Genomic DNA, 14728 nt, shown 5'->3' with positions numbered 1-14728 from the left:
TTTGAGGACCTGCTGTATCTTAATCCAAGATTAAGTTACGCAAGGGTGTACGTGAGTGTGGATATAATTAATGTTCTTGCATTAAACTTTAACTTGAGTGAATACTGGCTGAAGTTTCTGAATAAGAAAAAGCTGAATCTGTCTGCATGACTTGAATGTGGGGAAAAAAGTTGAATTTTGCATGAACCGCGTAAATGTCTTCCTGCTTCAATTAAATTATTTTGCAGTTTATAAATATTAATTCATTTGGAATTGAAACATTTAGATGAAACAGTAAAAGCAATACGTGTCACAGATTTATACTGACAACAGGTGTGTTAATTGGTTTTTGGTAGAACTGAGACAGATCGTGTTATCCTTAACTTAGCACGCCGATGTGCTCAAAAACAATACGAAGCACAAACCGACAGTATATCTAAGTATTATATATACTCGTCTATTTAAGGAATGGGATTGATATTTAATCAGTCGTGTGATTACTATTGGTCGGAAATGGGTAAAGCTTACAGTACTACAGTGATATTATGATATTCTCCGGCTCCATGGAACAGGACCGTGAATGGAGCGGGTGGAGGTGGAATGGGAGGGGATTCGGCCCGAGCGATACTCCTTTAAGAGCCCCGCCGCCCGTAAAACTCTGGGAGTCGGGCGAGTAACCGAGTTACAATTAGGGTTCTGAAGGAAGTGACGGGACCGAATGAGAAAGTCAGAAGGGGGGGCAGGTTTTTTTATTTTTATTTTTATAAGAGAAAATCAGCAAACGTGTGACAACAACGTGTGTCGCGAGCGGTGCGAAAGAGAAACAAGTGGCCGGGCTGGTATCCCCATATGGAGGCAGAGAGAGCGACGCCTTCGCGGTGAAGCGGCGGTGACAGCGCGACGCCGGGGCTGAAACACGCCAAAGTATCGCGCTTCGTCTCATGCCGGAGGGCATTTAAAGAACTTCGGTAGCATGGTCCTTTTAGGCGGATGCCACACAGCGACGGGGGCCGTGCGCTGACTTTGTGGAAGCTTCGTGCTTGATGCGCCTCCGGGACGGCTGCACCCCCACCCCCTTTTTTTCAACACATTAAGTTATCGTTTTCTCCCTCCCCCCCCTTTCCCCAATCTGGGTCCGGTTTCGCTTCTTCCGGAATGTTTTCGCGGCGCGACCGGCCCGGTTCGGTTCGGACTGTCCTGTTGGTGGCGCTGGTTGCGTCCCTGGGGGCGGCCGCCGAGTTGAGGGTCCGGGTCCGCTTGTCTGACGGGCACATCGCCGAGGAGACGCTGGAGGCGGACGGCGAGCAGGATTCCGTCACGCTGGAGTTCAAGCAAGGCGACGGCACCCTCATTACCTTCCTGGCGGATTTCAAGCAGGTCTGACAGCCTTATTTCGCCCATTTGGGTTCGTTATGAATCTCTTAAATGTGTTTTATCGCATGCATGAGATTAAAGTGCATCATGTCCCTGCACACTGTTCACGTTTCTCTCTCGCTTCGCCTTATTACCCAGTTTAAATGAGGGACAGTCATGACCTTTCAATCAACACATTAAGAAGATTTAAAAGTTTCTAATTTAGAGAAAACCCTCATGTGGAGATGATGGGAGAGCCATATATACTGTAGGTAAAGTGAAGATGATGCCAGTATTTAAATTTAGTTTTTTAGGGGTTGGGGTTCATAAGGCAGCTGAGGTGGCACCCCAGAAAAGCAGATAATGTAAAATCCCAAAGAGATGACAACAGGAAAAGAGAAGTGTATATACATTTATGTGGGTTTAAAGAAGTTGTCCATCTTTTGCTGGGCGCTTGGTCTCCATGTGCGACTGTTTGTCACAGCCGGAACATTGTCTCTTGTTTAGGTCAAACCTAAACAAGCTGCACTCCTTAGTTACTCTCCGACTAAAATTTAATATACAAAACGTGTTTTTTATATTGGTAAAGATCAGCTGCCAAAAAAAACCTTCTGAGCTGACGGGTCATCTGATTTTGACTGGGACTCCCGTTCATTCTTCTGTCGATCTGTCTATCAGTCCACCCTCCTAAGCAGTGTAGATGGACACTTCAGTCTGTGACTTCAAAGTGCATTCTGTGGTTTTTGTGGCCTTGTAAATTATTCCAGTCCCCTGGATTAAGTTGGTTTATTTTAGGATGTTTCCTAATTTTTCTCTCCCTTTTGAACCGGATCATGCATATCAGATTGCATCAAATCGTGTTACACCTGAAAGTGCACCTGAGGTATTGTATTGTAGCCATTCTATTGAGGCTGTATTGTGTTATTCTTAACCTCTGTGGTTTGCACCCTTAGTTTGTCCAAAGGCTTCAGTTTACAGAGTTGGACCTACCTGGAGAAAGGGAGGGGGGCGGCGCTGAAAATCTTAAGCTGTTGTAATTTACAGCGTATTATCTATAGCGTATAACTATGGAGCTTATAGTGTGGTCTATAAATGCACAGGACATGGGGCTGGTAGGATGCCACCCATTTGCCACGTGGCTCCTGCCTCGATGCCGGCCGCTGTGCCCACTGGCTTCCACAGCTTCCAAGCTGACCAGCATACGTCTCCTCTACCCAGTCCAGATCCTGCATGCCCCCTCTGGGATGCTCAGCATCTACACTGAGTTTTCTGGTCAGGCAGATTTGACAGACGGACGTAATGGATGCATTAATTACAACCCCCGTGCTGGGCTTTGTAAACCTAAATATTTTAAGCATTTACAGTCCAGCGTTGCATTATTTTTGGATTAATAAAAGGCTTGTCTCTCCTGCTGCATCTATTTTCAGATGTAGAGCACACCCCATCCAAACTTGCATTCTTATGAGGCTGTGCTGAGATCAGCAATGACATCAGACGTTCTAAAGCCCTCATGATTTGTGCATATAATCTAAAGAATGACCCCCCCATAATCAAACCCCTTCGTGACGGCTTGTAATTCATGTAGTAGTGTGTCAGTAATAGACTAACACGCAGGAAATTCAAGTCATCTTCCCGTGTTTGCGCACTCTTCCTGGAATCGGTTTCTTCATGCCAGGGGTGGGGGCTGTGTGTCACTCCATCATTTAGCCTTGCGGGAAACTTACTTGAACGGGGGAATGTGGGTGAGTGCAACTCAAACCACAAACAGCCATTGGAAATTCCAAAAGAGACATTGAGGTTGACTTTCATCTTGGAGTGAATTTTCCTGCATCTTTCGATTTACTCCCTTTATGCATTTTTGTTTGCGTCTGAGAATCTAGGTCCATGGCCAAACAGTCATTACATGTTTATCTCTTCTGAGGTTGAATTTCTTTTTTTTTTTTGGGGGGGAGGGGGTGGGGTGGTGGGCTCCAGACTAAGCCGGGCTTCAAAACGCCTCGACCTCTTTGTCGTTCCTCGGCCATTTGAGGTCCTCCATTCAGGATGCGCGACAGATGGTTTTAATGTTATTCATGAATTCGCATTGGTATCGGGCGAAATTCATTTATTTTCAAAGTGATCGCGAGGAAGACAAAGCGTGCATGCTGACGTGCACGAGCGGGGAGCACAGGGGGGGTGCAGTGGGGAAGGATTTGTGGGTTTTTTAACATTCAGTAATGTTTTCAATAGAATTTCAGAGAAATAAGTCATGGAAGGAGAGCCCCCCCACCCTGACATCATGCTTTATGTCTTATGAATACTGGCAGTAGAAGAGCACTCCTGAGGAATGGACTCTGGGCTCCTGGTTTATCCAGACTTACCCTGTCTATGCAGTCGTCACACGCTTCTCATCTTTTCAGCGTCTGCCGGATTTACGAGACGCGGGGCTAACGGTGACCTTTGATTGGGCCCGGAAAAGGCAAGAACGCGTACATAAGGGGTCCGACGCGGCCGCTGTGTATTGTGCTTAGGTATGTGCTGAGTTAGCAGTCTGTGCGGGTGACATCATGGGGATAATGAGTGCCTCAGAAAGGACAAAGTAGCCCTAGCTTTGTGCCCCCCTCCCTTTCGTGGTTTGTCCTGAGAATATTCAAGCCTAAGAATGTCAGGCTTCAACTCGGAAAATAATTCTGAGCGGTGCTCAGGAGTACCGAGCAGTGGGATTGACTTGGAAAGCTTTGGTGAATAAATAGTCCAGTTGGGTTTGACTGGCCTTGTGTCTCCCTGGGGATTCTCGGGAGTCCAAGAGCCCAGCTGCACTCCTTACTCTTACTGGTTTCCATCACGTCCTCTGCTGTACAGCCCATCTACCATTCAGCAGTCATTTCATGCAATGGGACCCTTGGTTGTGCACTTTGACCCATTTCAGTTCCTTGCCAAAACCTGCCCTAGACTTTGAACCTTCAACTGTTTTTTAAGCAAACCAAGCAAACATGTTGTCTGCTCAGTGGGAGAAATGAAAGCAGATGGGCGGTGATGGATTCTACCTTTCATGCCACTGATGTTCCTCATTGGTATGTAGCCAGCGATGGACCTGCCCATCCTTGTCCAGAAGGTTTGCCGTTAATGTGACCACTGCCAATAACTGGAAATATGGTTAAACTTGTTTGACACACCCAGCAGATCTTCCAGCTCAGTGGTAGAGCTGAGCCAGACAACCTCGTGGCACGCAGTGGATGCTCCATCTCAGAAGAATCATGTTTTCACCTCCCATGTGCTCAACGTTTTTTCCACCTGTCAGCAACATTATACGATTTCTGGCTTTATTCAGGAGGGTTTTTCCTTGGCTGAAGTCCCATTCAGTATGATTGTTTACTCATTCTAACACATTTTGAAGCTTGTAACACAATCGTATAAGCTGATTGAACTCCTAGCCCCACTCTGCTTTATGAAAAATATTTACTGTCCTGTTCAACATCACTAACTAGACTTTAAATAGTGATCAGGTTTTTGGATTAGACCTGAATCTACACTTGGCTTCTCCTTATACCACAATGGTGGCCTCAGATTTCCTCTGAAAGAGGAACAGAATACAGGTCAGAGTCCTCTGCAGCAGAAACCTCAAGGTGTTTATTAAATTTTTTGCTGCTTTATTCGTTTTGTGTCAGAGTTCAGGGGAAGACGCCAAAGTGTGGGAAATGCACCTACTTGGCTGCTGTCACCCTGAGTCACTGGGGTTAGGGTGTGATGTGCCGCTGCATGTCGCAACATAGCGGTAGGCTGCAGGAGTTTTGCCGGCCCTCCAGGTTCGGCTATTCGGACAGCCCGGCACGGCTGTCGAAAGCCGTGCAATCAAATGTTGCAGACTTAAACGTCACGCCACATGCGTGGGGACATGCAGGAAGTTGCTCGAGTGAACAAGATAATGTCTATAGCAAAAAGATGACTGTGTGATATCTGCATTCCACTCTGGCACTAGCAAAGCCTCTGAGGAATGGGCTGTGGGAAAATGGAAATATTGTGCTTTCGTCATCACAGGACGCAAGTGGCCTCGGAATGTTCTGTGTTGCGGTAATTTCCATAAAGAGGTGGGTGGACAGCAGCTTTGGACCAAAGGAGACAAAGTGGTTGATTTAGACATGGTAGACAAGTGGAACATTTCTTCAAAAACTCCTCCTAGGTCGTGCTAAGCAGATCACTTGGAAATGGGACAAATGCCTCTGAGCTGAATGAAACAAACCTTTTTCTGAACGTGGTGGTATATATAGCAGCAGGGAATGTGACAGAATTGGCATGAACAGGGCAAGTGAGGTTCTGCCTATAGTCGCCCTAGTAGGTGGGATGAATCTGCTGTCCACCTGAAGTAGGAGAAGGTCGAGGGAGCCCGAGATTAAATCTGGTGCACTAAGCGTGTCCATTCCTGCCACCTCAGATGCTTTCCACCTCAGTGCTCAGTCCCAGAAAGCATCCTAAGACCGACACTCATGTTGACTGGGAGTTTGACATGATTGATGTCGAACAATCTGCGCTGATTAAGGCTTTTTAGTGCTGTTCTCCTTCTTTCAGTAGAACTTGCTGTACAGTCTTAGGTTAGGACACTGTGCCAGTGTTCAGAAGGTCAGGGGTTCAGATTCCCAGATTGGCAGAGTGATTTCACCATTGGGTCCATGAGTGAGACTCTTAATCCCTTATTCTTCCAGGGACTGGATGACCCTGCTCTCTCAAATGTATTTTGCTTTGGATCGACACGTTGACTAAATAAATAAAATGTAAATGGTTAATGTTCAGCCTAATGGATTTATTGTCCTGAGTGCTAGACCCTGAAGATCAGCGTTATGGACAGGCACAGACTATAGGCTCAGGATGGACACTGGTTTGTCCCTGGCTCCCGCCGCAGCTTCTCTTACCCAGAGTAAGATATCAGGTACTGCTTGCCATGGAATCTCCTCCTCTTCTCCCATCCAGACCAACTTGGACATAGACATAGTCACTGCCCTCATGGCTGGATTCCTCTCCTCCGCCCAGCTGCCCTGCTGCCTGTTTTCCATTCTTTGGGGTTTTTCCTCCTCCATCATGAAGTCTGTTCTCAATATTTCTTGCATTGAGGAAACAGATCTTCTTCTTTTATAGAGTTTGTTTCCGATTCTCTCAGATTTTCCTAGAAAACTTCACCAGAAGGGGAGCTCTGCGGGGGCCTTGTGTGATTATAAATGCACATTGCTCTTTATTATTGTTTTTTATTAGCTCTGTGGGGTGTTCCACTTACAAAATGAGCCAAGTCTGAAAAAACATACTGTTCAGGTCTTTAGTTTGAATTTTACACCCCCTTTTCCAAAGTGTTTGGACACTGTGTAAAATGTAAATAAAAACAGAATGCAATCATATAAACCCGTCCCAACTTTTGAAATGTTGCTGGCATCAAATTCAAATTGAGTATGTATTTGGCATAAAACAATACAATTTCTGTTTCAACATTTGATATGTTGCCTTTGTTCTACTTTCAGTAAAATTGAATGTGGTTTTATATGATTTTCCAATCATTGCATTCTGTGTTTATTTACATTTTTGTGTCCATACTTTTATTTGGGAACTCTGTTGTACTTAAATTCCCCAGGTTTTATTAATAAATGCAATGATTTTCAGTGTAGAATCATATTCACCTTTCTGCATATTGGTCTTTCTTGTATCAGAATTCAACTAAACTCAGCCCTTAGTTCTGTGTGAAGTTGGCTGGTTGGTTGGTTGGTTGTTTGCGCTGTGCTGGTCTGGAGGTGTCACTGATTTGGCTGGAGTTGGCTTCTTCCTCCAGTGCTCTGGAGGTTTCATTTAAATGATTTATCATCATGGACAAGAATATGAAGCACAGGGAGCCCCCCCCCCCCCCCCACACCCAGAACAAACACAAAAAGCTCTGTGGAAATCCCTGTTGTCATGTGAACTGTGATATAAAGAGAGGCTAAAGTTCAGGCCTTGTTGGAGGTGCTGGAATTCGTTTTACTGTCCTTTTTCTGAACTGAGTTGTTTCCTTGGCTACTTCGCCCCCCCCCCCCCCAATGCTCGTCCATGGTTGTCTGCATGGTGATTATAGTATTAAACCTAAGTCTTCGTGAGTCTAGGGCACTACTAGTTTAAGTACTTAACATGTGTAAACGTTTTAAAATATGTGAATCACTTTTATCGTCAAGGGTGTTTGTCTAGCAAGAAAAAAAAAATCACAATAAACATTTATAAGTGACCTGGTGGGAGATCTTGCGGCAATCGATCGTGTGCAGCCTTGGGGTCTGTCATGGTGCGGCTGGTCAGCAGGGGAGGGGAAGTGGCTTCGTGCCAAAGATCTTTGTGACAAGAGCTTTGTGATCCAGGCGCTTGCAGGATGTTTTTCCATTGTGCCGCGCATAAAACTCTCCGTTTAATCAAACTTATTGTCTTTCTTCCGTTAGTAGGATGTTGAATATCATGCAAGGCCGGACCACAATCATCTCTGTCCTTTTATTTCTGCACTTTCAGTTCTGGTTCAGCCTGGCTGGAAACCAAAGTCTTTCTACTTCGACCGACGTGTTCGCAGAGCCCCAGTCAGACTGCATCTGCTTTGTGCTGATGGTTCTGTCTTTGAATGATCTCACTTCACAATGCCACCAACAAGAGGGTACAGAAGAACACAGTATTCACCCCAAAAATATTGCATATTGTCAACGGAGCAAAGCATCGCTGCAGGTCATCTTAAACCGTATTAGTGCATTTCTGGGTGGTGCCGTATTACTGTAATTCGGTGAGCAATGCACCTGCTGGTAACTGAACAATAAAGAATTTTCTGACCTGAGAAATGAAGGATTGTCAGCATTAAGCTGAATTTGTGATATGAAAAATTAAATAAAAGTTTAATCGTCTATGAAAGTGCTCTTGCATACTTGCCTTGTCTGTTCGATACTGTGGAGAAATTTATTGTAGTATGCTGTACCACAATATATAATGTTGCTTGGCATTGTGCCCCTTCATTCCTAATGATTCATTGGAAATTCTTTGAAAATGTAACTTCGATAGCGTTAAGGAGAATTCCTCAGAGCTTGAACTATGGAATTTCCTTAACCTTTTGCAAATGTATAAAGGTCTTCAGTTCCAATGTTTACATTATCGGGAGATGACTTCGAAGTTGCTCTTAAAAGTGTCGCCTTCTATGCTGACCGCAGGACTTTTTCCTGCAAATGGAGGCCCACTCATATGTTCTCCAGATGTATAATCCATTTAGGAGAAGAAATGACTAGAGCAGATCGCGCCGTAGCCAGTCTGCAAGCTGGAAAGTACTGCCTGCAGTTGATTTTATGGGCCTGGTTCTTATTTTTAATTCATCATTTCTCCAAAAAGAGCAACCTGCAATTATTATTAGTTGGAGAAAGAAGACACTCTCTTTAAAACACACAGACTTTTTGGAGGATCTAAGGAATAAACACCCGCAAGAAGAGGGTTTGCGAGGCAGCGGAAGGCAGTTTTTGTTAAATCGGCGTCACCTTGCAATGCACGTAAGCTCGGGTTCTCGTTGGCTACCGCGGTAGTGGGTGAGAGTGAGAGCACAGATTGGCAGCCTTTGCTGGCAGACGCTCTGTTTCGTCAGTGTTTGTCAGTTTATTACAATGCCATTACTATTTTATGGCCAATTGTGCAGCTGCTGAAATAGGGGAATTCAGAATTTTATAGGCCAGCGTCTTTTATTCAGATTGGGCAGCTGTGATGTCATGGAAATACCTTCGGGATGCGAAAGGTCGGCTCGCAAGCCCATTTGATTTGTATAATGGTACCCTTGGAATCGTGCCGAAACTTACCAGCCTGCTTAAGGAACCCTAGGAGAAGCCAATGGCTGAAACAGCTAGTTACACTTTTGGATACGGCCCTATCGCAGATACCGGTTAAAGTCCCCCATCTCTTCATCTACGTTCTTTGAAGTTCCTTGCACTTTGTGACTAATGGCTCACTCTACCAGGTCGAACCCTCCTTATGGTGCCTGAGGTCGTAGCGCTCCTTGTATTTTTGTATTAAGTTCTGGCTGAGCTCCAGTCTCCAGTCAGATGGGGGAGGATACATTTCAATATCGCTATCACTGCTGTGTAAATATTTGCGAGGAGCTGAACATAACTGTATATGTGATGAGATCGGTGCTTAGCGTTTTCAGCAAATGTGCTTTCTGTCATGCAGATGCTGGTCATTGTGTATTTTGGGGATGACTTGACCCTATGGTCTGGTCATAGATCAATTCCAACATGTCTGTAGGCCTCTGGATGTTTCTGGAACGTCCTTTTTCGACTGCTCAAGTTCCCAGTAGTGATGTGATTATTTTGCTGAGCATGAGTTTTACTTCCACAAAAATGTTCAGAGGACAGAACAAAAAGTGATTTGGTTCTCTCTCTCTCAGCCAATCAGATTGGTTGGTCGTGCCTTCTCTACAATCAGATGCATTAATCCCGCCCCCTCTAGTTGCTTGGACCCACTTCCTCTACTATCTGATTGGTTCAGATAAGCAGTCATTTTTCTTTCTGCCCTCAGAACATTTTTGAGTAAGTAAAACTCCCAGAAGCATGGGATTCAGGCCAGCAGTGTTGTGAATGCAGGCAGTGGCCTAACCCTCTGAGCCATACACTGGTGAAGGGCAGCAATCCATGCTCTTTGTGCCCCTGTCCATGCCAGTCCTGGGGGTGGCACTCCCAACGATCATTTTAGAAGTCATCAAAGGCCATGTCCAGCATAGGTCATGCAGGGACAGGACTCTGGCCAAAATGAGACCACTCACTGCTCAGACAAAAGGAAACTTGTTCTTCCAGTGTTGTCTGGAGCGCCTCAGTCCCTGTCTGCTCAGGAAATCTATGTGGGAAACCCGAGGTTTGTTTGTGTTTGTGTCGGTGTGTGACCCGAGAGCGCACGTGTATCTTGGTGGGTGGTGCGACGGCTCATCGGTGGGGATCAGAACCCCCGAGAGGCGAGTCTGCAGCTTCAGCTTTCCCAACATTCCAGTGAGCTAGACCTCCCACTGCAGGCACCACAAGGCAGATTTGAAACGGTGGTGAGGGACACTGCCAGGGAATACCTCCTTTTGTAGTCACGAAGAAGCCATTAAATTCTTAGATAAGGAGATAAAAAACAAATTCCCTCTAAGTTTCCCCTTCAAACATGCAGGGAACCGTCCTCAGGTGTTAATGAATCTGGAATCTCCCTCTTTACTCCTCGTGTATGCAACACCCAGCTCGCCTGAAGTGTTCATAAAATCATCCACGAGGGAGTAACTCTAACGGCAGCACAGCCGATGGGCTCGGCGCTCCATTTTTAATTTTTTCACTTCTGTGGTGTCATGGCACTTCAGTGGCGCTGTAAATATTAGCCTCGAGAGTATTGCTCATTAACAGCGGACACTTATGGCCCCTGATTTAGCTTTTATGAGAACAAAGAGCGTGTGAGTGTATGTGTGCTGCAGAATGGTATTCTGTTGTAAGACTGTTGTGTTGTGTTTGTGTGTTGTGTTTGTGCTCAGTCTATGCATAACGGTTAAAGCTCTCATATCCGGCAATATTACAACCACGACAGCCAGCAGAAAGTAGAATTATCAGGATAGATGAATGTTAATTTTGGAAAAACACCTAATTGTGACATATTTCATACACTTACATTAATCCCTTTATACACACAGACACTAATGATTATTGTACTATTATTTGATGCCCTCTAATCTCACTGCTGGATATTGGATCAAGATTGCGAGGTAAACGATGGGGGAACAAGCAGAAAGACTCTAAAAGCCTGCTGTTCTGTAGGAATGAGGAGGAACTGACGTGTGTTGTGCAAAGCTTTTCTTGGTTTAGTGTACATTTTAATAGCATAGTGTTGTATTTCTCATTTTAAACTAACATTTCATAGTTGTTCTGGTTACTTGAATGCTTTATAGATGTAACCAATAGCAGCAAAGCAGACAAAGACCACAGAGTCAGCTTAATGGTTGTGCTGGGAGCATGTACCAGAGCCTCTTCAGCGACCCGTCAGTCAGACACACCCTCCCTCTGACACTCCTCCCCCCTTCGGCGCTGTGCTGCAGGAGGTGAAGTTGTTCCGCGCGCTGATCTTGGGCGAGCCGGAGCGGGGCCAGAACCAGTACCAAGCCCTCTGCTTCATCACGCGCCTCAACAGCAACGAGATCATTCCCAGCGAGTCCATGGCCCGCCTGCGGCAGGTGACTGTGCTCCTCTGGAACCTCCTCTCAGAGCCCCTCCCACCAGAGCTCCTCCCTTTAGCTCCTCCTGAATAGCCTGTCTCTGATAAGCCCCTCCCACCAGGGCTCCTCCCCTTTACTCCCCTCCAAAGAACCCCCCCCCAATAGACCTCCTGACTCAGTATATATATTTTTTTTCCTTTGGCAGAAAAACCCTCACGCGATCCGGTCAGCGGAGGAGAGGCGGACCGAGGACCAGCTGGCCATGAACGTAGCGGTTAACCTGAGCCGGGCGTGGCAGCTCAGCGCCCACGTCCACAACATGTGCGCCGAGGCTCAGGAGGCCATCTACACCCGCGAGGTGGACGTCAAGCACTGGCTGGACAAAGGTGAGCCAAGACGTCCAGCCGCTCATCGTCTGAAGTCACGGTTTTGTGTGTTGTCTAAAAGCCAGCTATTTTACGGCCTGGACTCGCTATCTTCTCCCTCAGTACGTTTAAACAAAGAGCATCCAGCATCACCTCAGGCATTTCAAATGTTTTCTATGTTGGCAACCACCAGCATCATTGTAAAAGCCATTCTGTGCTAATCTCTCCAGCGTGAGCTTCTGGAAGGGAGCAGTAAAGAACTTGCATGCCCATCTCTGGAGAAACAGCTCAGTAAAGGATCCCGCATCCCTGACAGGCCAAGACTCCTTTTCAACCTTTCCATCCTTTCCCCGCAGGAGTAGAAGGCTCCGTGTTCGAGATCCTGCCCCAGGAAGAGGACGTGCCGGACTTGCAGACGTGCGCGACCTCACGGGACATGTGGCAGGCCTGCTCCTGCCGCTACAGCCTGAGGCTGGAGTGGTACCCCTGCCTGCTGAAGTACTGCCGCAGCCGGGAGGGGGTGAGCAAGGGCAGCCCCTACAAGTGTGGCATCAAGAGCTGCAGCAAGGGCTACCGCTTTGAGTACTATGTGGCTCACCGGCACCTGTGCCTCTGGGACGAGGAGACCTAAAGTCCACCCCCCCGCCCCCTGGTATCCACTCCCATCTGGAAATGACTTGTCCTTATTTATTTTCTTATTTAATATTTGAATATCCCCGGGGAATTTGTCTTCATCCCTGCATCCCTCTGCCCCCTTGTGGTGAGATGTGGTACAGGTACCGGCCACAGGTGTGTGGGTGACGTTGTCACCGTCAAGTGCCTTCACATATGACCACGGCTGATACTGAGGTCTGGTCCAATCTCCCTTTCAGTGGAATCAGTGACCCCCCCCCCCCAATCTTTGTTTCACACTGAACCAAGTCTTTTTTTTTTGCCACTCTTCTGATTGGACTGCCATTTTCTAAAAACAGTTATATTGGCTTATATAAAGGGACTGAACACTTTGGACTATCAGAACCACGGCTGGAAGGGTGAAGCAGGCCAGAACCGGTCAGTCTCCACAGGGGATTGTGGGATACAAGAGCTGGTATGGTCCACGGGTCACGGTCTAAACAAGCTCATAGTATAACCCAGGTTACAATAATGCTTCTCTGGTATGTTCTTTCTTTTTACTTAAAAAGAAATAAACTCTGTTTAGACCGTTCTAACAAAAGAATTGTTCTTATCAGTAATGTGATTTTGTAATGAAGCCCTCAGCAGTAGAACCGGAGCCCAGCCCCCACAGAATAAGGGAACTGAAGTAGGACCATCAAAGTCCTGTGCTTGGTGCACCTGTGTGAGTTCTTTTTTTTTTTTTTTGCCCAATTCAGCAACGTCTCTTTTCTTCTTTACCTGGAGGCCTTCATCACCTGCAAGCACCTTCTCGTTGGCGTGACTTCTGAAGAGGCCTTCCGAGGCTATTTTGTCACCCGAATGAGTCAGGCAGATACATTTCCATATCAAAGCATGTTTTGGGACCAAATTTTACACATCTGAGGATCTGTAGACTAACCTACAAGCTGAGGTATAACACGGGAGTTTGTACACTAATCACTGTCTGTTCTTATCCACACTATGGGCCATAGAGCTTGCGTAAATGAGTTGAGCCTGACTTGTGTTAAGTCTTGGTACCTGTCATTTTGATATTCGCTCATTGTGTTCTAGATGTTTCTCCTGCAACCTGTTGTATGTAGGCAGTTTCCTAAGCTTTAACAGAAGTATGTTCTTTCAAACAACGGGGGATTCTCCCCCCGGCCACCAGAGGGCTGCGGTTTTGGAAGGGGGGGGGACACCACAGTGCCAGGGGAGGCCAGGTCCCAGTCATGGGGCTTGCTGCATCGTTCTTAATTAAGGAAGGCCTCACAGCCTTATGAGTGGTGTTGAAATGCCTCTCTGCCAAGGCAAATCAGAGACCACCATCCTGCTGTTGTGCTATGGTTATGAAGAATGGTGGCATTTGCATTATGACATCAGTTTACAGTATAGTTTTCATTGTCCCTGCTGTCCCTACAGGTTAACTTCACCTGTCAGATACTATCAAATAGGATGTATTTATAAAAATTCAGGGGCATCAAGGTCTTTCTAATTTTTTTTTTTTTTTTATTACAGTTTAACAAAACACTTTAACGTAACGGTTTAATGTTTAACAGCTGAACAAATATGGAGTATTGCAATTAGCAATTTTAATTATTATTATAAATTCTGCTGCAAATAAACCCTGTGTTGCATCTTTGTTATGGAAGGAATCAGTAACGCTTACTTATTTAATATGAAATGTATTTAGGGAGGTTTACACCCACTTAAGGGATGTGTTCAGATGTGGTGGGGTTTACTGGAAGTGTTATACATGCGTTAAACTGATGTTTGGTTGTGAAACTCTTAAATTCTTAATTGAAATATTTCTCAGGTTATGACCTCTGCTACATGCAAATGATAGTTCCACTGATCTTAAGCTATTATATAACTAGTAACTGTCCTTGTTTTGTCCCATCTGCAGTTTTTTCTTGTATACAATAATGTACTCTTTTTCCCTGCCACTTGTGAGAAACTTATTGTGGGAAAACGCGAAAGTATTTTGTGGTAAAGGTAAGTGCCTTAATGTATCAACTTTTTGATACTGTATAACAAGTCACATCCATATTTTTGTAATGTTTTTATTGGATAAAAATGTGAGTAGTAATTTCAGAAATATGGTTTGCAAATGGTTTGTAAATTAATCTTGTCTGAAAACGACAGAATAAAGGCTGCCTCATTTGCACTACAATTGTGTGTGTATGTGGGGGGTCAGATATATAAAAATCATACAATCCTGTTATTTTTATAT

The 14728-nt window shown here is 45.5% G+C and overlaps 1 protein-coding gene across 2 annotated transcripts; it reads left to right on the top strand.

The window, feature by feature from the left end:
• Positions 1-626: 626 nt before the first annotated feature.
• Positions 627-14668, top strand: oafb (OAF homolog b (Drosophila)). 2 transcript variants are annotated; one of them, XM_072702023.1, is made up of 5 exons: positions 1292-1356; positions 7819-8828; positions 11384-11518; positions 11706-11886; positions 12222-14668. In XM_072702023.1, the coding sequence occupies exons 2-5, from the start codon at positions 8631-8633 to the stop codon at positions 12494-12496; spliced, it is 789 nt and encodes a 262-aa protein (XP_072558124.1). In that variant the 5' UTR covers positions 1292-1356; positions 7819-8630; the 3' UTR covers positions 12497-14668. The 2 variants fall into 2 exon arrangements, with proteins under 2 accessions (XP_023672070.1, XP_072558124.1); XM_023816302.2 differs by lacking the exon at positions 7819-8828 and having other exon boundaries at positions 627-1356.
• The last annotated feature ends 60 nt before the right edge of the window (positions 14669-14728 follow it).

Source organism: Paramormyrops kingsleyae, chromosome 18, assembly GCF_048594095.1.
Source record: "Paramormyrops kingsleyae isolate MSU_618 chromosome 18, PKINGS_0.4, whole genome shotgun sequence".
NCBI classification, from domain to species: Eukaryota; Metazoa; Chordata; class Actinopteri; order Osteoglossiformes; family Mormyridae; genus Paramormyrops; species Paramormyrops kingsleyae.
Note: the sequence above shows the minus strand (reverse complement) of the source record. Positions and strands in the feature narration are given on the sequence as shown.

What these genes read in the sequence shown, in the direction of transcription:
- oafb (XM_023816302.2), top strand. Translation starts at nt 1,135, where the DNA reads ATGTTTTCGCGGCGCGACCGGCCCGGTTCGGTTCGGACTGTCCTGTTG. An exon ending in CCATGGCCCGCCTGCGGCAG is followed by an intron (nt 11,519 to 11,705) that starts GTGACTGTGCTC and finishes TTCCTTTGGCAG; the next exon opens with AAAAACCCTCACGCGATCCG. An exon ending in CAAGCACTGGCTGGACAAAG is followed by an intron (nt 11,887 to 12,221) that starts GTGAGCCAAGAC and finishes CTTTCCCCGCAG; the next exon opens with GAGTAGAAGGCTCCGTGTTC.